The following is a 22238-nucleotide window of genomic DNA, read 5'->3' on the forward strand; positions in this document are numbered from 1 at the left end:
GTCCCTCCACTGTGCGCTCAACCCTGCTGCACCCTTTGATGTTCTCAAGGGGCTACCTGAGAGTGGCGCTGGGCATTCAGGGGCCATGGCCTTCCGCATCTCCGGAACTCATTGGCCACCTCGGCTTTCTTGGGTCAAGGTGTCCTGGTTCCCTACCTTCTGCTTGTCCTGCGCGGGAAGCAAGAGTCTGGATCTATGTCTGGGGCTCTGTGGGGGTCCCCCAGCAGGGCTGCGAATCCATCCGGCCCCCAAACACCGCCCCCCATGTCAGGGCTCCCCTGCCCTGCTAAGCTGGATCTGACCAGCAGGCAGGGGGAGGGACAGACGATCTCGGGGTGACGGTGCCTGGTTGCCCAGAGGTTCCTGGGCTGCACCTCCTGATATGACTGATGGGAGGGCTTGACTCCCCCAAGTGGGTGCCTCAGACCTCCCATCTACCCTCAACCTCTGGGGCAAGGACCTGGATCTCCTCGAGTCTCAGAATCTGTCTGGAATGTGTCGTTGGGGGGGGGGGGCTGCATGAAGCCCTCCGGCTCCCTGTTGACACCCCCCTGCACCGACTGACTCCCCCATTCCTAGGGTCCCCCCTCAACCCACTTCTTTTTGGATTTTTGGCGTTTTCTTTGTTTGTTTCTTTGGTTGGTTGGTTTTTGGGCCATACCTGGTGGCACTCAGGGGTTACTCCTGGCTCTGGCTCTGAGCTCAGAAATCACTTCTGGCAGGTTCAGGCGGCCATATGGGATGCCGAGGATCGAACCCTGGCAGGTTCATCCGGATCGGTCACATGCAAGGCAAAAGCCCTACCGCTGTGCTGTCTGTCATCTGGCCCCTCAACCTGCTTCTTACAGGGACCCCCAGTTGGCTCCACTCTCCCCCCAGCCCCCACCCCTGCCGCTTTCCTTTACCTGCCTTCTGGAAGTTTCTCAGGCCGCGTGTCCGAGTGTCCCTCCATCAGTCAGTCTCGTCGGTAGGGGCCTGGGGGTGGCGGGGCCGAGCGACCCCAGGTGCGCTTGAGGCCGCGCCCAGCCGCGTGTCCCCGTGCGCGTGTCCCACCACTGCCCTGCCCTGCCCGGCCTTCCAGGACGCCAGCCGGGAGAGCGGCAAAGCCTGCAAGGCCCACAAGGCGCCCAAGGAGCACCGCGAGCGGGAGCGGCCCCGCAAGGACTCGGAGAGCAAGGGCGCCGCCAAGGAGGCCGAGCGGGAGCGGGAGCGGGAGCCGGCCCGGGGCGCCAAGGATGCGGTGCGCAAGCTGGGCGAGGGCCGGCCGGCCAAGGAGGAGAAGGCGGCGCCGCCCAAGGCCGCCTTCAAGGAGCCCAAGATGACCCTGAAGGAGCCCAAGCTCGAGAGCCTGTCCCCCAAGGGGGGACCCCCGCCCAAGGCGTCCGGCAAGCGCCCGGCGCCCGCCGACTCGCCCAAGCCCGGCGCCAAGAAGCCCAAGAAGAGCGGCTGCAAGAGCTCGAGGGGCGGCCCCGCCGCGTCCCCCCGCACCTCGGCCTCGGCCTCCGCCTTCCCGGACAAGAAGCCCGCCAAGGACAAGGGCGGGGGCAAGGGCGGCTACAAGGGCAAGGCCGAGAGCGACCCCCGCGAGGCCAAGAAGGTCCCCGACGTGGAAGAGTCCAACTCGGAGGACGAGGCGTCCTTCAAGACCGAGGTGAGGCCCAGCCTGGAGCCCCAGAGGGGCCCCCGGCCCCCCCGCGCACCTCTGCCGGAGTGATGGTCCCCCAAAGCCAAAGGAGACCCAGACATGAGAAGTTTCTGGAAACACGCAGATACTCCCCGAACCCCAACCCCAACCCCCATGGCGCTCAGGGGTTCCTCCTGGCTCTGCGTTCAGGGGGACCCTATGGGATGCCGGGGTCAAACCAGGGTCGGTCATGGGGAAGGCGAGCGCCCTCTCCGCTTTGCTCTCACTCTGCCAGGAGGGTGGGATGGATCCCTGAGCACTGAGCTAGGAGTCAGCCCTGATCCTGCTGGGTGTGGCCCCCCCAAAATGATGGGAGATGAGGGGCCCTGGGGTTCTGGGGACCTTCCCAGCAGGTAGGGACGGAGGGGACATGGGGAGCTACTTTTCTGCTCCTCCCCAACCCCCAAAGCCCTTTGCTGCCCCCCGGGTTGGTGTTCAGAGAGACACAGCTCAGGGACACACATGAGCACTGTGGTCTGTCCCCTCTTGGGGGGCTTCCCCGGCTCCACCCATGGCCTCTGAGCCCACCAGAGTCTGGGGGGCGCTTTGGCACCCACAGCCGGCAGTGTAGACGGGGAGATTGGGGCGGATCTCCCGGCGGGGGCTTCCATTAGGGCTCTTGAGGCCACGTGGGTGCCGCTTGCTGCCCCTGCCCCCATGAACGTCTTGTCTCTGAGCGGCAGAGAAGCGCCCGGCTTCCAGGAATGGGCTGCAAGCCTGGGCTCTCTGGGCCTGGTGCTCCACTCAGGAGAGATTGTCCCCCCTTTACCCTCAGCCTCAGTGCCTGTCCCAGGACCCCCAGGGGTGAGAGCGGCTGGTACAGGGGCCTGCTGCCCCCTGCTGGCCAGTCTCAGAATGAGCTGCAGAGGAAGGGGGCAGGTGACTGGGCGACTGGGCTGGGGAGAGCTTGCCCCCCCCCCATCACAGACACTCATGATACACCCAGACATGTTCATACACAATCATACGTGCTCATACAAGACATGCAGCCATGCTCACACACAATTACTCGTGCTCACACAGATATACATACATTCATGAACCCACACACCCCTTCTTTCCCCGTCTTTCGGGGATGCTCCCTGGGAGCTGGAAAGGCACATGTGGGACACCACGGGATGTTGGCTCCTCTGGGGGCCCTGTGTATCCACTGTACCCCGTTCCTCACCACCAACACCCCAGTTCTTGTCTTCTCCCTCCCTCCCACCCCTCAAGTCCGCCCAGTCCAGCCCGTCCAGTTCCAGCTCCGGCTCCGACTCCAGCTCCGACTCCGACTTCGAGCCGTCCCAGAACCACAGTCAAGGTGTGCGGGGTGCAGGGAGGGGACACCCAAACTTGGGGGGTGCTGCCCTGAGGGCACCAAGGTGTGAGACACAAGGAAATAATGGGGTGTCCATTATTGCGTTTCTCAAGCCATATCTTGCAGGCTCTGAGCACTCCATAATTGGGGCACCCAGCTGGGCAGGGTCCCCGTTCCTACTGTCCCTCTGGCCCCTGGGGCTTCAACTAGGACCCCCCCATTCTTCCTGGAGGGTTGGGGTGCTCTGGGGTTCCTGCCCCCACGCAGAAGTGGAGGCTCCACGCAGCCTCGGTCCAGCCAGGGGCGGAGAGGCATCACGTGGCCGCCGTCATTGAGGCTTTTGTGTCCCGCTGTCGCCTTGGAAACGGGAACAGAAACCAAGATGTCTGGGGGGGCCTCCACAGCGAGCTCAGGAAGGACGGCCGCGGAGACACGGGGAGCGTGGGGATCGGGCCGGGGGCCAGGCCGCCCACCCCCAGGGGCGCCATGGACGCGCAGGGCGCATCTGACCCTGGAGCCCCGGGAGGTGGGCTTGGGGGGTTGTGGAGGAGGCTGAGCCGGGGCCCCCACGCCCCTGCAGGCCCGCTGCGCTCCATGGTGGAGGACCTGCAGTCGGGGGAGTCAGACGAGGACGACACGACTTCAGGCGAGGAGGCGGCGGCCAAGGCGGCTGCGGGCCGGGACTCCAGGTAGGACCCTGGGCAGAGGAACGTCTGTTGGGGGGCTGCAGGGTCCGGGAGCCCGGGCACGGGAGGAGGAGCCTAGCACAGAGACCTCAGCGCCTACTAAGGGGGCCTAAGGGGTTTCCAGCCTGGTGCTTGGATCGGCCCTTGCAGGGAGCAGGGCAGCAGGGCAGGGTGGGGGGGCTGGAGTAAGTCGAGAAGGTGCAGGTGGGGTCCCCCCTTGCTGCATGGAGCCCCTGGTTGCTGCCACAAGGTTTGGGTGTCTGGGTCCAGAGGTGAGGGTGGGGCTGGCCCTGAGTTCGCCTCAGTGCCCCCCACCACCTGCCGCCACGTGTCTGTGAGAGCTTGAGGGAGCACTTCTCAGCAAACAGTGGGGAGGGTGGCCCCCAGGGGTTTCTGTTTGGGAACCGCCTGAGTTGGTGAGGAACCACGTGAGTGGCACTCAGGGGTCAGTCACGCCCCTGGACTCTCACACCAGAGCCCATTCTCCGGCCGGGGACACACACCCCCTTTTGCAAGTGAGCAGGTGAAGGTGGGCAGACGCAACCCAGATTTGGAGCTCACTGAAACGCCCCCACAAGCCTCAGCTCTGAGGGTTCCGAGTCACTGGGAAAGGGGTGGGGTTCCGAGGTGAGTCCCTGGAGCCTGGAGGGGGGGGGATGTCAGGAGCCACTGCCTCCCAACAGGCTGAGCTTCAGCGACAGCGAGAGTGACAACAGTGGAGATTCCTGCCTGCCAGGCCGTGAGCCCCCGCCGCCCCAGAAGCCGCCCCCTCCCAACAGCAAGGTCCGTTCGCACTGGAGGCTGTAGGGTGTGGGGGAAATGGAAGTGGGGGGTGCTCTGGATGCGTTGGGGGGGGGGACTCAGAACACGCTGGTGTTCACCCAGCAGGCGTCAGGCCGGAGGAGCCCCGAGTCCTGCAGCAAACCAGAGAAGATGCTCAAGAAGGGGACCTATGACAAGGTAGGGATCATTCAGAGAGGTGCGGGGGGTGAGGGGGATTGGCAGACAGCCCCTCGCCTCACATTCCCCCCATTCACTCAGGCCTACACGGACGAGCTGGTGGAGCTGCACAGGCGGCTGATGGCACTGCGGGAGCGGAACGTGTTGCAGCAGGTGGGTGCAGGCACGAGGTAGGGGTACAGGTGAAGGTAGGGGGTGGCCTGGGGATTCCCCTTCGAGCCCTGAGCGTCCTCCCACCGTCCTCGCAGATCGTGAACCTGATCGAGGAGACGGGCCACTTCAATGTCACCAACACCACCTTTGACTTCGACCTCTTCTCCCTGGACGAAAGCACTGTCCGCAAGCTGCAGAGCTACCTGGAGGCCGTGGCCACATGACCGATCCCGACTGCCACGTCGCCCGCCCGCCCGCGCCCAGCAGTGCCCGCGCCCCCAGCGCTGCCTTACCGCCCGCCGCCGCCAGCTGCACTTGGCGAGGGGGTCCCCCGGCTCCTGCTGCTGCTGCCGCTGCTGATGGTGACCCCAATACCAACCACCCCACCTCGGCAGCAATGGCTGAGGGTCTGGCCCCGCTCCCGGGCCCCGCAAGGTGGCTGGTGGTGCCCCCTCAGTCTCTCTCTGGCACGGTCCCCAAGGGGCCCCAAAGGCATCCCCTGCGGCCCACACAACCACCCACACCCAAGTTGTCAAACTGAAGCCAGAACCCCGGGTCTCCCGCAGCGGGAACTGTCTCCTCTCCCCCGGCTGGTTCCCAGCTCTGGGCCCCCCCATGCCGGGCCAGCGAACACTACTAGGTGGGGGCTCCCCACGGCCAGGCCAGCCGGATGGAGCCCCTCAGCCCCCACCTCTCTGTCCCCGTCATCCCCGAGTCTTCTGCGAACTCCAGAAAAATGAGCTTTTGCCAAATAAGACGGGACCGGGTACAGAGTGTTTGGGAGGTTCCCCGGCGGCTGGGCAGCACGGCTTGGCTTCTCCTGTCCCCTGCCTGGACTTGCCTCCGGGCCCCAAAGGAGACTCGAGAAGCAGAACTGGGGCTGCCGGGCTCGTGGGGAGCCCTTGAGTGGGCCCCTTCCTTCCTTCCCTGTTCCCCTTCCCCGTCCCGGGCTCCCCAGTGCTCAGCGGGCCCGCGGAACCCTCAGGAAGGCCCAAGAACTTTCCGAGGACACCGCCCGGCATCTCCCCCCCCTCATCGTCTTCGTCGTCCTCATGGTCATGCCGATTCCCCCACCCACACCCAAAAACAAAACCCACTGCCACGAGGCATGAGCGAGCATCCCGGCCTGCAGGGCAGGACCAGGAGCCGCACAGCCCCCCCGCACAGGCATAGGCCGCCAATACTCCAAAGGGAGCAGAACTCAGACTGCCGGGCTTGGCCCCAAAGCCCCCCCCCCCGACGCCCCAGCCCGTTCCCCGGGGACTGGGGGGCTCGGCCCCGACTCAGATACCTCCTCTGGCCGCGAGGCCCCAAGCACTGTCCCGCGGAGCGGCTCTGGGCCCAGGGCTGGCCCTGCCCCCCCATGGACACACCAGGCCAGCTCCCCCCACTCCGGCGCTCCGGCTGTGGGGTGCTTCCATAGGAAGGGCGGCCCCCCTCCGGGCTGCCGTGTGCAGTGTTAGTCCCGTGTCGTTCTCCCCCTGCCCTACCCCCCCCCCAAAAAAAAAAAAAACGAACAAACCAAGCCACGGGGCGAGGGTATCCGATACCTTCTCCCTCATCCCGAAGGGTTTTTTTGTTTTGTTTTGTTTTTACCGAGAATGTGTCTCTCTCTAGGATCTAGGACACTTACTTCCCAGCCCCAGAGCAATTCCTATGTCAAAAGGAATCCGGAGAATTGTGTTTGTAATACTATGTTTCAGGAGCATTTCCGTCCTGGATTTTAAACTTTTTTTGTTTTGTTTTGTTAAATTGTGAAATTATGGAGGAGTTTTATAGAAAACAAACAAAAACAAAAAACAAAGTGAAATAAAGTCGAATGGGAAAGTTGTCTCTGCTTGGTTCCTGGGGTTCCCTGTGGTAAACTAGGGGCGAGAGTGGCAGAGATGGCACAGTGCGGGGTGGGGGGGACGTTTGCTTTGCACGCCTCTGACTCAGGTTCAATCCCTGGAATCTCGTAGTGTCGCCCCCCACTCCACCCCAGCCTGCCAGGAGTGATTTCTGACTACCACCAGGTGTGGCCCAAGAGAAGCTGAAATGAGCCAGGTTTGTTATCCAGGGGGCAAAGCAAGACAGCAGCACCCCCAGAAATCCAGGGGTGGCCGGAGTGGTGACGCAAACGGTAGGGGTTTGCCTTGCAGGCGCTAACCTAGGACGGACCCCGGTTCGATCCCCCCATGTCCCAGAGTCCCCCAAGCCAGGAGCGATTTCTCAGTGCATAGCTAGGAGTAACCCGAGCGTCACTGGGTGTGCCCCAAAAGCAAAACCAAAAAAGGGGGGCATATGACGGCATTCAGGCTGTGAGTCCCTGGAAGAGGACTTTTCCTTAGAGGCTAGTGAGAATTTCTTGAAAGCAGTTCTTGACCAGAGCAAGGAGGGCCTTTCCCTTGCACGCAGCCAACCAAGGTTTGATCCCCCAACATCCCATCGGGCTCTCTGCACCTGCCCAGGCTGATTCCTGAGTTCAGAGCCACAAGTAAGCTCTTCGCATCGCCAGGGGTGTCCTCAAAACTAAAGCCCAGCCCCTTAGTCTCGGTTCCAGCCCCCCCTTACTGTCCTGGACTGTCCCAACAGTGGCCTACAGAGGGCGCGCGCGAGCCCAGAGTCGCGTCCACACGGGTCTGCCCGCAGCATTTCCCCCCATTTTCTTCCCTGTCCTCGCCTCCCTCTGATCCTGCTGGTCTCTCCTGCCCCAGGACCTTTGCACTGACTGTATCCTCTACACAGATTCTGGGAATCAAACCCAGATCAGCTGTGCAAAACAAATGCCCTTCCTGCAGCCAGGATAGGGGATTTGATTGATTTTATTGACTTAGAGCCAATAAATGTGTTCGGAGTTAATCCTGAGTGCTCGGGGGTCACTCCTGGTGGGGTTCAGAGGAACCTCTGCAGTGTTTGCCATCAAATACAGGTCAGACTGCAAGGCGAGTGCCTTAACCCATCAACTGTCTCCAGCCCCCACCCCTTTACAACAAGATACAGTCCCCTCCAAAATCTGCCAGGGTGTGTATGGGGAGAGCTCATGCGAACTGCCTGATTTCACAAAGAAAGATCTGGGTGCAAAGAGAGCCCCTTGGGCTGGAGCACATGTTTGGCAATGGGAGAGAACCAGGTCCCACCCCCAGCACCCAGAGGGTCTCCAGAGCCTGCCAAGAGTGATCCCTGAGCAGAGAGCCAGGAGTCAGCCCAGAGCACGGCGACCTACAGGAAAGGGGACTGCTTAGAACCTAGAGTGCGGGGACAGACAGGCCTGAGCAATAGTACAGCAGGGAGGGCGTTTGCCTTGCACGCAGCTCACCCATTTTCAACCTCTGGCATCCAGTTTGGCCTGAGCATTGTCAGGAGTCATGCCGGAGTGTTTCTGAGTGTGCAAAAAAAGAAGAAAGAGGAGGAGGAGGAGGAGGATTAAGATGAAGAATAAGAAGAAGAAGAAGAAGAAGAAGAAGAAGAAGAAGAAGAAGAAGAAGAAGAAGAAGAAGAAGAAGAAGAAAGAAGGAAGGAAGGAAGAAGGAAGGAAGGAAGGAAGGAAGGAAGGAAGGAAGGAAGGAAGGAAGGAAGGAAGGAAGAGAGGAAGGAAGAGAGAGAGGAAGGAAGGAAGGAAGGAAGGAAGGAAGGAAGGAAGGAAGGAAGGAAGGAAGGAAGGAAGGAAGGAAGGAAGGAAGAAGGGAGGGAGGGAGGGAGGAAGGAAGGAAGGAAGGAAGGAAGGAAGGAAGGAAGGAAGGAAGGAAGGAAGGAAGGAAGGAAGAAGGGAGGGAGGGAGGGAGGGAGGAAGGAAGGAAGGAAGGAAGGAAGGAAGGAAGGAAGGAAGGAAGGAAGGAAGGAAGGAAGGAAGGAAGGAAGGAAGGAAGGAAGGAAGGAAGGAAGGAAGGAAGGAAGGAAGGAAGGAAGAAAGGGCCGGAGAGATAGCATGGAATTAGGGCATTTGTCTTCATGCAAAAGGACAATGATTCAAATCCTGGCATCCCATAAGGTCCTCCGAGCCTGCCAGGAGCGATTTCTGAGCATAGAGCCAGGAGGAACCCCTGAGCGCTGCCGGGTGTGACCCAAAAACCAAATATGAGAGAGAGAGAGAGAGAGAGAGAGAGAGAGAGAGAGAGAGAGAGAGAGAGAGAGACAGAGAAACAGAGAGAGACAGAGAGAGACAGAGAGACAGAGAGAGACAGAGAGAGACAGAGACAGAGAGAGACAGAGACAGAGAGACAAACAGAGAGAGACAGAGAGACAGAGAGACAGAGACAGAAAGACAGAGAAAGAGAGAGAGAGAGAATAAACGAGTCCTCTAGAGTAGGACATGGACATGGACATAATCTGGCCATTTGCTGAAAATCTCTGGGTCCAGCTGGATCTCTTCCTCCTTGGAACCCACACAGAGTCGTTGGCAGAGGAGCAGGTCGTGGGGGGCCCTGCGGGCATCCTCAAGTCGCATCTTCACCCGGTAGGCCAAAAGCGCGCACCAAGGCGCAGGGGCGCAAATGCGCGCTAGAGGGCGCCGGTGAGCAACGAGGCAAAGGAGGCGCTAGGGGGCGCCAGAGCGCGCGCAAAGGCAGGAGCCCTGCACCCGGGCGTCTTCTTCCATCACGCTAGCTGTGAGCGGCACAAGGGAAAAGTGGGACCCCCATGGGGCGCAGAAACACACACACGTCCCAACAACGAAGGAAACTTGAACCCCAGCAGCACCTTCACCACTTGGGTGACCTTCACTGCCCCCTCACTGCAACAGTGAGAAGACAGATAAAGTAGTAGTAGTAGTAATAATAATAATAATAATAATAATAATAAATAAATAAATAAAAATTATGACTTTTAGGGGGCCAGACCGTAGCACAGTGGTAGGGCGTTTGCCTTGTACCTGGCTTACCCAGGATGGACCTGAGTTCGATTCCCAGAGTCCCACATGGTGGTCCCCCAAGCTAGGAGCATTCCTGAGCACATAGCGAGGAGTCCCGAATGTGGCCCAAAAAACAAAAACAAAAAAATATTATTTTTTCTTTTTGTTTTTTGGGTCACACCTGGCAGCGCGCAAGCGTTACTCCTGGCTCTGTGCTCAGAAATCGCCCCTGGCAGGCTCGGGGGACCGACCATATGGGATGCCAGGATTCGAACCACCATCCTTCTGCATGCAAGGCAAACGCCCTACCATCATGCTATCTCTCCAGCCCTCCACCTTTCCCCCCCCCCACATCCAGTAACTCTCAGGGGCTACTTCTGGCTCTTCACTCAGGACTCACTTCTGGCTATGCTTGTGGGGGACCATAAGGGTTGGAGGGAATAGAATACCCGTCAGCCACATGCAAAGGAAACTCTCTTCCCTCTGTGCTATCACTCCAGCCCTTATTTCCAACTTTCACTATTTTGTTTTTATTTTGTTTGTTTGTTTGGGGGCCACACCTGGTGATGCTCAGGGTTGCTCCTGGCTATGCTCTCAGAAATCACTCCTGGCAGTCACAAGGACCTGTCCGTCCAAAGCTGGCACAGGCAAGACAGACGCCTTACCACTTGTGTCACAGCACCTGGCCCCCTCCAGCTTTCACTATTATTTTTCTCAAGTAAGAGGCTTTAATGGCTTCGGGGATTAAATTGTTTTATTTCCTTCTTTTTGGGGGGGGGTCAGCCCCGGAGGCACTCAGGGATTACTCCTGGCCCTGTGCTCAGAAATCACCCCTGGCAGGCATGGGGGAACCAGATGAGATGCTGGGATTCGAACCGCCATCTGTCCTGTGTTGTTCGCATGCAAGGCAAACATCCTATCGCTGTGCTATCGCTCTGGCCCTTTATTTCTTATTTTTTTCCTTTGAGTTGGGTTTGGTTTGGGGTCACATCTGGCTCTAGGGTTGATGCCTGATTTGGTTCAAGGTTTATTTCTGGCGGTGCTCAGAGGACTTTGTGGGCTACTGGCTCACATCTGAGTCTGCCATATACAAGGCAACTGCCCTCCCTGCAGTACTATCTCTCTGACCCCCTTTTTCTCTAATAAAAAAAGAATCCCATTCTCTTGAGCTGGAGCACAGCAGGTAGGACATTTGCCTTGCACACAGCGACTGAAGGGCATAAAGTTGTTGGATATTTATGAGTTCTCAACAATCCTAAGTGAATTGTCTCTCAAGTGATGTTAGGCTTAGTTATGTATGTTATGTAACAACTTACTCTCAAATTATGTCTGCAAAAATGTTTTATTTATTTTATTGGAGGGGGTTTGGGCCATGCCCGGCAGCATTCCAGAGTTAATCCTGGGGACCAGAGACAGCACAGCAGTAGGGCATTTGCCTTGCACGTAGCTGACCCAATAAGGATGGTGGTTCTAACCTTGGCATCCCGTATGGTCCCCGAACCAGGAGCAATTTCTGAGCACAGAGCCAGCAGTAACCCCTGAGCATCACCGAGTGTGACCCAAAAACAAAAAAATTGGGGACCATATGGAATACCAGGGATCAAGCAAACAAACAAAAATAACAAAAAAAGGGGCCGGAGAGATAGCATGGAGGTAAGGTGTTTGCCTTTCATGCAGAAGGTCATTGGTTCAAATCCAGGCATCCCATATGGTCCCCCGAGCCTGCCAGGGGCAATTTCTGAGCCTAGAGCCAGGAGTAACCCCTGAGTGCTGCTGGTTCTGACCCCCCCAAAAAAAACAATAAATAAATAAAAATAAGAATAGTTAGCAATTTTTTTTTTCTATTTTGTATGTCTTTTGGGTCACATCTGGTGGTGCTCAGGTTACACCTGGCTCTGTGTTCAGAAATCACTCCTGGCAGACTCAGGGGACTATATGGGATGCCACAAATCGAACCCGGATCCATCCCAGGTTGGCCACTTGAAAGGCAAACACCCTATTGCTGTGTTATCACTCCAGCCCCAGCAAACTTATTTTCAAACTGTATCTATAGCTGCAGGATGTTCTTGTGGTTTTGTTTAGGAAAGCTTATGGAAAAGGAACTCAGATGTTCTTACAGTGCTTGGTGTAAGAATGTTTAAGAATTTTCAAATTAAGAGATAGCACAGCGGTAGAGCGTTTGCCTTGCATACAGCCGATTCAGGATGGATGGTGGTTCGAATCCCAGCAGCCCATATGATCTCCCCTGCCTGTCAGGAATGATTTCTGAGTGCAAACCCCTAAGTGCTGCTGGTTGTGACCTAAAAAAACAAACCAAAACAAAACAAAAAAATAAGTGTAACTTCAGAAACATTCTAATATTTATAGACAGAAGTCTATGAAAAAATTTTGAAAAAAATTGTGATATGTTGGGGCCGGGTAGGTGGCGCTGGAGGTAAGGTGTCTGCCTTGCAAGCGCTAGCCAAGGAAGGACCTCGGTTCGATCCCCCGGCGTCCCATATGGTCCCCCCAAGCCAGGGGCGATTTCTGAGCACATAGCCAGGAGTAACCCTTGAGCGTCAAACGGGTGTGGCCCCCCCAAAAAAAAATTGTGATATGTATAAGACAAAGATTTGGAGAAAACTGATTGTTTTGAGAATGTTGTATTTATATTCTACCTTTGACACTTTTTTGTTTTTGGTTTTTGGGTCACACCCAACAGCGCTCAGGGATTACTCCTGACTCTCTACTCAGAAATTGCTCCTGGTAGGCTCAGGGCACCATATGGGATGCCAGGGATTGAACCTGGATTCATCTTGAGTTGACTGCATGCAAGGCAAATGCCCTACCACTGTGCTATCACTCCAGCCCCTAACCTTTGACACTTTTTGTTTGTTTGTTTTTGGGCCACACTCAGTGATGCTCAGGGGTTACTCCTGGCTCTGCACTCAGAAATCGTTCCTGGCTTGGGGGACTATATGGGAAGCTAGGGGATCAAACCGCAGTCTATCCTAGATTAGCCCGTGCAAGGTAAATGCCCTACCACTTGAGCCACCACTCTGGCCCCCTTTTGACACTTTTATAGCCAGCTTTTACTATTGAACCATAGGTTCAATCCCCAGCATCTCATATGGTCCCCCGAGCCTTCAGGAGTAATGCTGAGCACAGAGCCAGGAATGACCCCTTAGTGCCGCCAGATGTGGCCCCAAAACCATACTCAAAAAAATTCCTGAAGTTGGGGGGAAGTGTAACAAAAAACTTCCTATTCTCTATTTCTGCCTTTTTTATTTTTTTGGAGGGTGCCATATCTGGTGTTGCTTAGGGGCTCACTCCAGTGACTCTGTCCTCAACATCTGGAGGGCTGGGGGTGGAAGGGGGACCCTCATGAGGTGCCAGAAATTAAATCTTCATCAGCCACATGCAGAGCAAGCCAGTCCCCTCCCCAGCCTTCCTGTCACTCAGCCCTTTAATTCCTTTTCTCTTCGATTTCTCTCCAATTTCCTTTCTCTCCCTTCCCCGTCTTTTCTTGCTTCTTTTCCCGTCATTCTCCAGCCCTGCAGCCCGGTTGCCTAGAAGTGGTTAAATACATTTGGCTGCATAGGAAAATGAGATGGGGACGTTTTTTTGTTCGTTTCTTTTAATGCACTAGAAATGTCTTCGGTCTCTCTCCTCCGAGGTGGCCCGAGGTCACAATAGTTTGCTATGGAAATGATTTAGCAACATGGAAACATGTAGCAGCAGGCAGAAAGGCAGGAGTTAGTTCTTGGGGGGCAGGGGGGGACACACAGGTGTTCAGCACGCAAGCTCTGAGCTTCCGTCGCCTCATCGTGATGGAAACTGTCCTTGTCTGCTCCCTTCGAAAAGAGCAGAACTGTCGCCTGTCCTTCAGAACAGCACCCAGGAAGAGGCTCCTAAAATAAATGGCTTTTCTGTCCTAATAGCTCTGCCTAATGACCTGTTTGTTGCACTCCAGACAGCCGTTATCAAGTCCATCTGGGGGGGAGGAAAAGGTTGAACCATCTCTGAGGCAAAATGCCCTAGAGGAAATTTGAAAAGGTGCCCAAGTATGGACTTATTTTTATTTAATATTTTTTATGAAACTTTTTTTTTTTTTTTTTTGCTTTTGTTTTTGGGCCACACCCAGCAGTGATCAGGGGTAATTCCTGGCTCTCGGCTCAGAAATAGCTCCTGGCAGGCTCAGGGAACCATATAGGATGTAGGGGATCGAACCTGGGTCAGCCACATGCAAGGTAAACAGCTTACTGCTGTGCTATCATTCCTGCTCCAACAAACATGTTTTTAAGAAATTGCTCCTGGCTGGGGACCATATGGGGTGCTGGGGATAAAACCACGGTCCATCCTAGGTCAGCTGCATGCAAGGCAAATGCCCTCTCACTCCAATCCCTGGACTTCTCTCTTTCCTTTTTTTTTTTTTTTGGTTTTTGGTTTTTGGGTCACACCCGGCAGCACTCAGGGGCTATTCCTGGCTCTACGTTCAGAAATCGCTCCTGGGGGCCAGAGAGGTAGCATGGAGGAAAGGCATTTCTCACCTTCAGAGCCATGAAAAAGGAAGGAAGGAAGGAAGGAAGGAAGGAAGGAAGGAAGGAAGGAAGGAAGGAAGGAAGGAAGGAAGGAAGGAAGGAAGGAAGGAAGGAAGGAAGGAAGGAAGGAAGGAAGGAAGGAAGGAAGGAAGGAAAAGGAAGGAGGGAGGGAGGGAGGGAGGGAAGGAGGGAAGGAGGGAAGGAGGGAGGGAGGGAGGATTATTCCCTCCTTAAAAGAAATCTACCTTGGCTGGAACGGTGTACAAGTGGTAGGGCATTTGCATTGCACGTGCTGACCTAGGACAGGCCATGGTTTGATCCTCCAGCATCCCATATGGTCCCCCAAGCCAGGAGCAATTTCTCAGCCAGGAGCAACCCCTGAGTGTCACAGAGTGTGGCCCCAAAAACCAAAAAAAAATATTTATTGGGGGCCAGAATGATAGCACAGAAGTAGGGTATTTGCTTTGCAGGCAGCCAATCCCAGATAGACTCTGGTTCGAATCCCGGCATTCCATGTGGTCCCCTGGGCCTGCCAGGAGCGATTTCTGAGCACAGAGCCAAGGAGGAACCCCTGAGTGCTGTTGGGTGTGGCCCAAAACACAACAACATCAAAAAAATCTACCTTGCTTCAGTATAATAAATAAATTAAATTAGGGAAATTTTTTCTCGACTGGAGAGATAGTATAAGAGGTATGGCATTTGCTTTGCATGCAGGTGGCTCAGTTTTGGGGACACACACACACACACACACACACACACACACACACACACACACACTCCCTTGAGCACCACCAGGTGTCGCTCTTGACCTTAGAGCCAAAATACCCGAGCACAGCTGGGCATGGCCCCCAAACCCCCAAACAAACCAGTGTGAAAGGAAACAAACTTGTCTAGTGAGTTAAATGTGTTAATGAAAAGAGAAACACGAAGAAGGGTTCCAAAGCTGAAAAGATAAGGCCTGACAGGTGAAGTACAGGCTTTGCATACTTAAGGCGTGGGTTTACCCCTTGAAGAAACATAGGGCCCCTCAATCCAAGAGTGGGAAATCATCCCTGAGCACCCTTGAATGTGATTATAAATTTTGTTTTGTTTTTGTTTCCATGCCACACTTGGTGGTACTCAGCGGTTACTCTCAGCTCTGTGCTCAGAGTATCAAATGGGATGCCAGGGATCGAAACCGGGCCCACCATCTGCAGCACCAAGATGTGACCCCAAAGCAAAAACATGTTTTTGTTTTTGCTTTGGGGCCACAGCTGGTGGTGCTCAGGGATTGGTCCTGGCTCTACGTTCAGGAATTAACTCTGGTGGTGCTTGGAACATCCTGTGGGATCGAACCCAGGTCGGCTACATGCAAGGCAGATGCCCTCCCTGCTGAGCTTGCTCTGGTCCTGACATTTTCCTCTTGAAATTTGGTGGTTTGGGGTTTCTGTGTGGTGACTCTCTGGGTCACACCCAGCGGCACTCAGGGCTTACTCCTGGCTCTGTGCTTGGGAATTGTTCCTGTCAGGCATGGGGGACTATATGGGATGCCAGGATTCAAACTACCGTCAGTCCTAGGTTGGCTGCTTGTGTGGCAAACGCCCTACCGCCGTGCTTTATCGCTGGTCCCAGTCCTGAGGGGATTTCTATTATTCCCCAAGAAAAGTTCCCTCCATTCCTAGCAGATTTAACCCCCATCTCCTCCCTGCCCCAAATTTCCCCTTATCTCCTGCCTGTCTCCGGAATTCCCCACTAAGGATATTCCCTATGAACAGCAACTTAGGTTTGGACCTCTTTTTAAAAAAATAATAATTTGGGCCCAGAGAGATAGCACAGTGGCGTTTGCCTTGCAAGCAGCCGATCCAGGACCAAAGGTGGTTGGTTCGAATCCCGGTGTCCCATATGGTCCCCCATGCCTGCTAGGAGCTATTTCTGAGCAGACAGCCAGGAATAACCCCTGAGCGAGGCTGGGTGTGGCCCAAAAACAAAACAAAACAAAACAAAAATAATAATAATGATTTATTTATTTAAGCACCAAAGTTACAAGCATTGTTCATGGTCTTAGCCATAAAATGCACACCTCCCTTCCCCAGTGTAACCTTCCCACCACCAGTGCCCCCCATCTCCCTCCTCCCCTAACCCCTGCCTGGGTTCAAGACAGGCATTCTACTTCTTTCATTACCATTGTCATGATAGTTGTCAGTGCAGTTATTTCTCTAACTGCACTCAGCACTTTTGTGGTGAGCTTCATATCATGAGCCACTCCTTCCAACCCTTATCTCTATTGTCTCTGGGTATTATTATTACAATAATCTTTTCTTTTTCTTAAATCCTTCAGATACGTGAGACTATTCTGTGTTTATCTCTTTTTTTTTTTTTTTTGGTTTTTGGGTCACACCCGGCAGTGCTCAGGGGGTTACTCCTGGCTGTCTGCTCAGAAATAGCTCCTGGCAGGTACGGGGGACCATATGGGACACCAGGATTCGAACCAACCACCTTTGGTCCTAGATTGGCTGCTTGCAAGGCAAACACCGCTGTGCTATCTCTCCGGGCCCCTGTGTTTATCTCTTTCCCTTGAACTTATTTCACTTAACATAATCGCCTCCATTCCATCTACTTATAGGCAAATTTCGTGACTTGATTATTTTTAACAGCTACACAGTATTCCATCATGTTTCCACAGTTCTTTAGCCACTCATCTGGGTTGTTTCCAGATGTTGGCTGTTGTAAACAGCGCTGCTATGAACATAGGAGTGTGGAGGACATTAACTTTTGTTTTGTGACTTCCTTTTGTAATGTTCATCCCTCTCTCACCTGGCACAGTGCTTTTAAAGGGGAACAAAGGGGTTGAACTACACTTGAAGCCAGACTAACTACATGCCAGGCAAGTGCTTTACACCCAAACCCTCCCCCTTTGAGTGCTCATAATATTGTTTGGTTTTGTTTGATTTGGGGTCCACACCCAGTGGTGCTCAGGGCTGACTCCTGGCTCTGCATTCAGGAATTACAACTAGAAGTGCTCAGGGAATCTTATGGAATGCTAAGGATCATACCCAGGTCAGCCACATGCAAGGCAAATACCTCCCCCACTGTCCTATCACTGTGACCCACACCTGTAAATCTTTTTTTTTTTGGGGGGGGTCACACCCGGCAGCTCTCAGGGGTTATTCCTGGCTCTAAGCTCAGAAATCGCTTCTGGCAGGCTCGGGGACCTTATGGGATGCCAGGATTCGAACCAATGAACTTCTGCATGAAAGGCAAATGCCTTACCTCCATGCTATCTCTCAGGCCCAACCTGTAAATCTTTTATAAGCATTTTACCTACATAGTAACAAACATGTTCCCAATCCATGAATATGGGATACCTCATGCTTTATTGAAGCTTTTTCCCTTTAGACAATACATTCTTCTTGTCCATGAAGTTCCAACCACTTAAGTTTTTTTGTTTTTGTTCGTTTGTTTGTTTGTTTTGGGTCACACTTGACAGCACTCAGGGATTACTCCTGGCTCTGTGCTCAGAAATCTCTCCTGGCAGGCTCGGGACCATATGGGATGCCAGGGATCAAACCCGAGTCCATCCTAGGTCAGCTGCATGCAAGGCAAATGCCCTACCACTGTACTACCACTCTGGCCCCATTAATATGGTTGTTCTTTGGGACCACAGCCAACGGGGCTCAGGGCTGACTCCTGGCTCTGCGCTCAGGGATCACTTTTTTTTTTTTTTTTTTTTTTTTTTTTTTTGGTTTTTGGGTCACACCCGGAGGTGCTCAGTGGTTACTCCTGGCTGTCTGCTCAGAAATAGCTCCTGGCAGGCACAGGGGACCACATGGGACACTGGGATTCGAACCAACCACCTTTGGTCCTGGATCGGCTGCTTGCAAGGCAAACGCTGCTGTGCTATCTCTCCGGGCCCTCAGGGATCACTTCTAATGGGCTCAGGGGACCCCCCTGGGGTTCCTAGGGTGGGCCACATGCAAGACAAACGCCCTCCCTACTATCCAACATCTCCAGTGTCATGAAAGGCAATCTTTAAATTGGGGTCTATACTCTGCCACTGTGTAGATCTCACATCTTAGTTTTCAGAGCTTCATCGGAGGTTCCTTAGGATTTTCTTCATGCCAGGTGGTGGCCTCTAAAAATAGGGTTTTCCTGCTTCCTTTCCAACCTGGGTGTCTTTGATTTCTTTTTCCTGGCTAGAACACCCAGTTTGAGATTCAGTGGACAGGGCCAGTGCTGAGCTGACATGTGCCTGATCACAATGAACCCCATCTTTGGCCACATTTTGGTGACATCATGTAACAAGTGGAGGAAATTCTCCTCTATTTCTTTTCTTTTTTTTCCTTTTTGGTTTTTAGGCCACACCTGGGGACCAGCACTCAGGAGTTACTCCTGACTGTGCTCAGGGAGCAGAACCTTAGGGGGCTTCAGGGAACCCTATGGAATGCAAGGGATCGAACCCAGGTTGGCCTCAGGCAAGGCAAAAACGCTCCCCACTGTGCTATTGCTCAGGCTCCTAATGATTATTTTTATATTTAGAGTGATAGGACAGCGGGGAGGGTGCTTGCCTTACATTAGGCTAACCTGGGTTCAATCCCCAGCATCCAATATGGGCCTGAGTCCCAAAAGGAGTAATACCTGAGCACAGAGCCAAGAGCACTGCTTGAAGCACTGCTGAGTGTGGAGACCACCTAAACCCCCAAAAAAATGAAAAAAGAGGTGTTTCTTCTTGCAGCACTGTCAAACCCAACCCCACGCAGTTCTGCCGCTAGTGGCCCATGAGCCCTAACATGATACCCCTCAGCTGTTTCACTCTGTCTGTCCCTTCGTCCGTCTGTCCGTCCATCTGTCTGTCTCCCCCATGCCCAAGTCCTTGTGCCCTGACATCAAGGCCAGTTGTAAAGTCATCCCACATGAAACACTTGTAGTCTGGTAGTCTTCTACCTAGTATGGAGCCCTGTTGCTTGCCAGAACTGCCATTTTTTGGGGGGGTCCACACCCTGCAGCGCTCAGGTGTTACCCCTGGCTCTACGCTCAGAAATCGCTCCTGGCAGGCTCAGGGGACCATATGGGATGCCGAGATTCGAACCATCGACCTTCTGCATTTAAGGTAAACGCCTTACCTCCGTGTATCTCTCCAGCCCCCGAACTGCCATTTTTATTGAGTACAGAGACTACCCCTGTAAATCCACCCAGGTATACAAGTAAGACAATCTTTGTTTTGGGTGGAACCAAGTTGTAAACAGATACCAAGAAAACAGGGATAAACTTTGCTTTAGGTTGGGGCCAAGTGGTGGCGCTAGAGGTAAGCTCTAGCCTAGACGGACCACTGTTCGATAGCCCAGTGTCCCATATGATCCCCCAAGCCAGGAGTGACTTCTGAGCCTGTAGCCAGGTGCAACCCTTGAGAGTCAATGGGTGTGGCCAACAAAAACAAAACAAAAACAATTTTGTTTTAGGTAAAATAAGGTGTAACCCAACAACCAGTTTCCACCCCAGAGAACCAACATTCCTGAAATAGCCCTTCCCTTCTTCCTCTTCATTCCAATCTCTCAGGTTCAGGTCACCTCCAAAGAGGCCCAAGTTTGGACAATCAGAGGGGCCACTTTTACTTTTGGGCCATGGCAATGCTCAGGGTTTACTCCTGGCTCTGTGCTCAGGAGGTCCTCAAGGGACCCTATAGGATGTCAGGGATTCAACCTGGGTTGGCTACTTTTTTTTTTTTTTTTTTGAGAGGGGGCACACTCAGCAGTGCTCAGGGGATATTCCTGGCTCTGCACTCAGGAATCACTCCTGGGGGTGGGGGCGGCTCAGAAAACCCTATGGGATGTGTATGGGACACAAGGGATTAAATCTGGGATGGCCACATACTAGGCAAATGCCCTCCCTGCTGTGCTGTCACTCAGGGCCTATTGTTGCTCATGCCTGGGAAGCCATTCCTTACTGTTTGGTTAGTTTATCTCCACTTCCCACCCTCACCTCCCCACTCTATCAAATGCCACCAAGTCCTTTGTCTATGAGAACAGGAAGTGGGTCCCTTCTACCAAGGCAAGTCCCTCAAGCCGTGTGTGTGTGTGTGTGTGTGTGTGTGTGTGTGTGTGTGTGTGTGTGTGTGTGTGTGTGTGTGTGTGTGGTGTGTGGTGTGTGTGTATGTATGTGCCTATGATGTTAATGAAACCAGGAACTCACGGAGGCCAATGCTATACTGCTGGACTTCATTCCCTCCCTTAGTATACCTTTAAGTTTTAGTTTTGGGGCCTCACCAGCAAATGCTCAGGTCTTAGTCCCGGCTCTGAGCTCAGGGATCATTTCTGGCAGGTTCCAAAGACACTATGTACGGGACACCCAGATATTGAACCTAGGTCAGTACCATGTGAGACAAGTGCCCTGCCTTCTTCTAGACTATCACTCCCGCTCCTTAATACACCTTTCTATTAAGGAGAGGCACATCTGGGGGTGCTCAGGGCATAGTCCTGGCTCTGCATTCAGGAATCACACTCCTGGCAGTGTTTGGGGGACCCTCTGGGATGTCCAGGTTGGAAAAGTGCAAGGCGAGGGCTCTCCCTGCTGTGCTATCTACCCTCTGTGTATCCTTTTATACTCACCTCTGTCCCTCCAGATATGAAAAATACCTTCTAGATCCCTGGAAGGACCAGCATGACAGTTCTCATAAAACTTTATTAACAAACACAGACAGGCTGGCCGACTCCCTCCCCACACACACAGCGTCCGTTGGCCGATCGGAGTAAGTTAAACATCAATACTGGCTTAGCTCCGTCTTTGGGCGACTTTTACCTCCAAAATCTCCAAACCAGGGTCAAATTCTGAGTCCCCCCCCCCCCCAAAGGGCAGCACAGCAGGCGGATCGAGTCGGCCCGCGGGGGGGTAGGGTGACCCAGAACCCAAGAATGAGCCCAGACGACCGGTAATCGCCAAGGTGGAATAAACGAAGTTTCCCCCGCCCCCCGGTGTGCACCCCCACTCCCGCCCAGCCCAGCCCCCCAGACTTCTCGGCCTTCCGGGAGCCGCACCCCAGGGCGCGCGGGAGTGAGCGCGGGCGCCTCCCGCCCAAGGCCAACTCCCGGCGCGAGCCTCGGCCCGGGCCCCGCCCCTCTCGCACGCCATTGGCCGATCCCGCCGAGATACCACGCCCACCACTATAAGACCCGCCTTTGACGTTGACGGGCAGCGGCGCGCGACCAATGGGCGCGCCGCCTCGCCGGTTGGGGGCGGGGCGCGGAGCCTGGTAACCGTTGCCGGTAACAACGCCCCGCCCCGTGGCGGCGGCGGGCGGGCGGGCGGGAGCGAGCGGGAGGAGCCGCGGCCGCCGCCGCCATAGAGACAGTAGCCCTGGAGACTGTTACTTGCCAACCGGGACCAACACGCAGCCGCCGCCGCCGCCGCCGCCGCCGGAGCCGCTGCCCGAACTCCCGGCCCGAACTCCAGGTGACCGATGCCCCCGGCCCGGCCAGTGGCGGGGAGACGGGGGGCGCCCCCGCACCCCCCCGGGCGGGTTCCCGGGGCCCCGATCGTTGACCCCCAAACGTCCGAGATGGGGCGTCCTCCTCCGGACCCCGAAGCCGTCCACCCGCCGCTGGGCTGAGTTTTAAGGGGTGCCCCAGGACGCTGGGGAGAGTTTGGGGGTTCAGGGGGACCCTTCGCTTGACTTTTTTTTATTATTTAACCAAACTTCCTAACTTGGGGCGCCTCTTCTTTCTGACTCTTAGCTTTTCCTTCCTTCCTTCCTTCCACCTCCCGCAAAGTCTTGGAAAGTGGGGGGGGCCTCGCCCCGAGAAACCCTCGAAAAGTTTGACCCATCCAGACTTTCTGGATTTTGGGGGGGGTGGGCGGTTCCTGGTACACCCCCCCCCCGATTTCTTCTTTAAACCATCGGAGGAGAAGGCGACCCCTCTCTCCTTCCACCCTCTCTCCCGTCGTCGTCGTCTCCAACTCCGTCTCATAAAGTTCCTGGAGAATTGGGGGTGCAGGGGGTGGTCTCCTGGAATTCCTTCTCGCTCCCTGAGCTCCCCCCTCCACCCACCCAGCCCGCCTCAACCACGGGGGTTTTGGTTTAAACTCCAGACTCCCTACTTCTGACTCCCAAAACGCCCTTTCACCTTTAACCCAAATT

At 54.8% G+C, this 22238-nt stretch overlaps 1 protein-coding gene across 1 annotated transcript in view; it reads left to right on the plus strand.

Annotated features, from left to right (window-relative positions):
* Window positions 1-22238, plus strand: part of LOC126029745 (protein ENL-like) — a 122894-nt gene that overhangs the window by 16751 nt on the left and 83905 nt on the right. The window contains exons 6-12 of the mRNA XM_049788055.1: window positions 1082-1651; window positions 2900-2987; window positions 3565-3673; window positions 4354-4453; window positions 4559-4630; window positions 4712-4783; window positions 4879-5010. Of these exons, the coding sequence (XP_049644012.1) occupies window positions 1082-1651; window positions 2900-2987; window positions 3565-3673; window positions 4354-4453; window positions 4559-4630; window positions 4712-4783; window positions 4879-5007 (1140 nt within the window). The 3' untranslated portion in view covers window positions 5008-5010. The remainder of the gene's footprint in view (window positions 1-1081; window positions 1652-2899; window positions 2988-3564; window positions 3674-4353; window positions 4454-4558; window positions 4631-4711; window positions 4784-4878; window positions 5011-22238) is intronic.

The sequence above is a fragment of the Suncus etruscus genome, chromosome 15 (genome assembly GCF_024139225.1).
Source record: "Suncus etruscus isolate mSunEtr1 chromosome 15, mSunEtr1.pri.cur, whole genome shotgun sequence".
In the NCBI taxonomy this organism is placed as follows: domain Eukaryota; kingdom Metazoa; phylum Chordata; class Mammalia; order Eulipotyphla; family Soricidae; genus Suncus; species Suncus etruscus.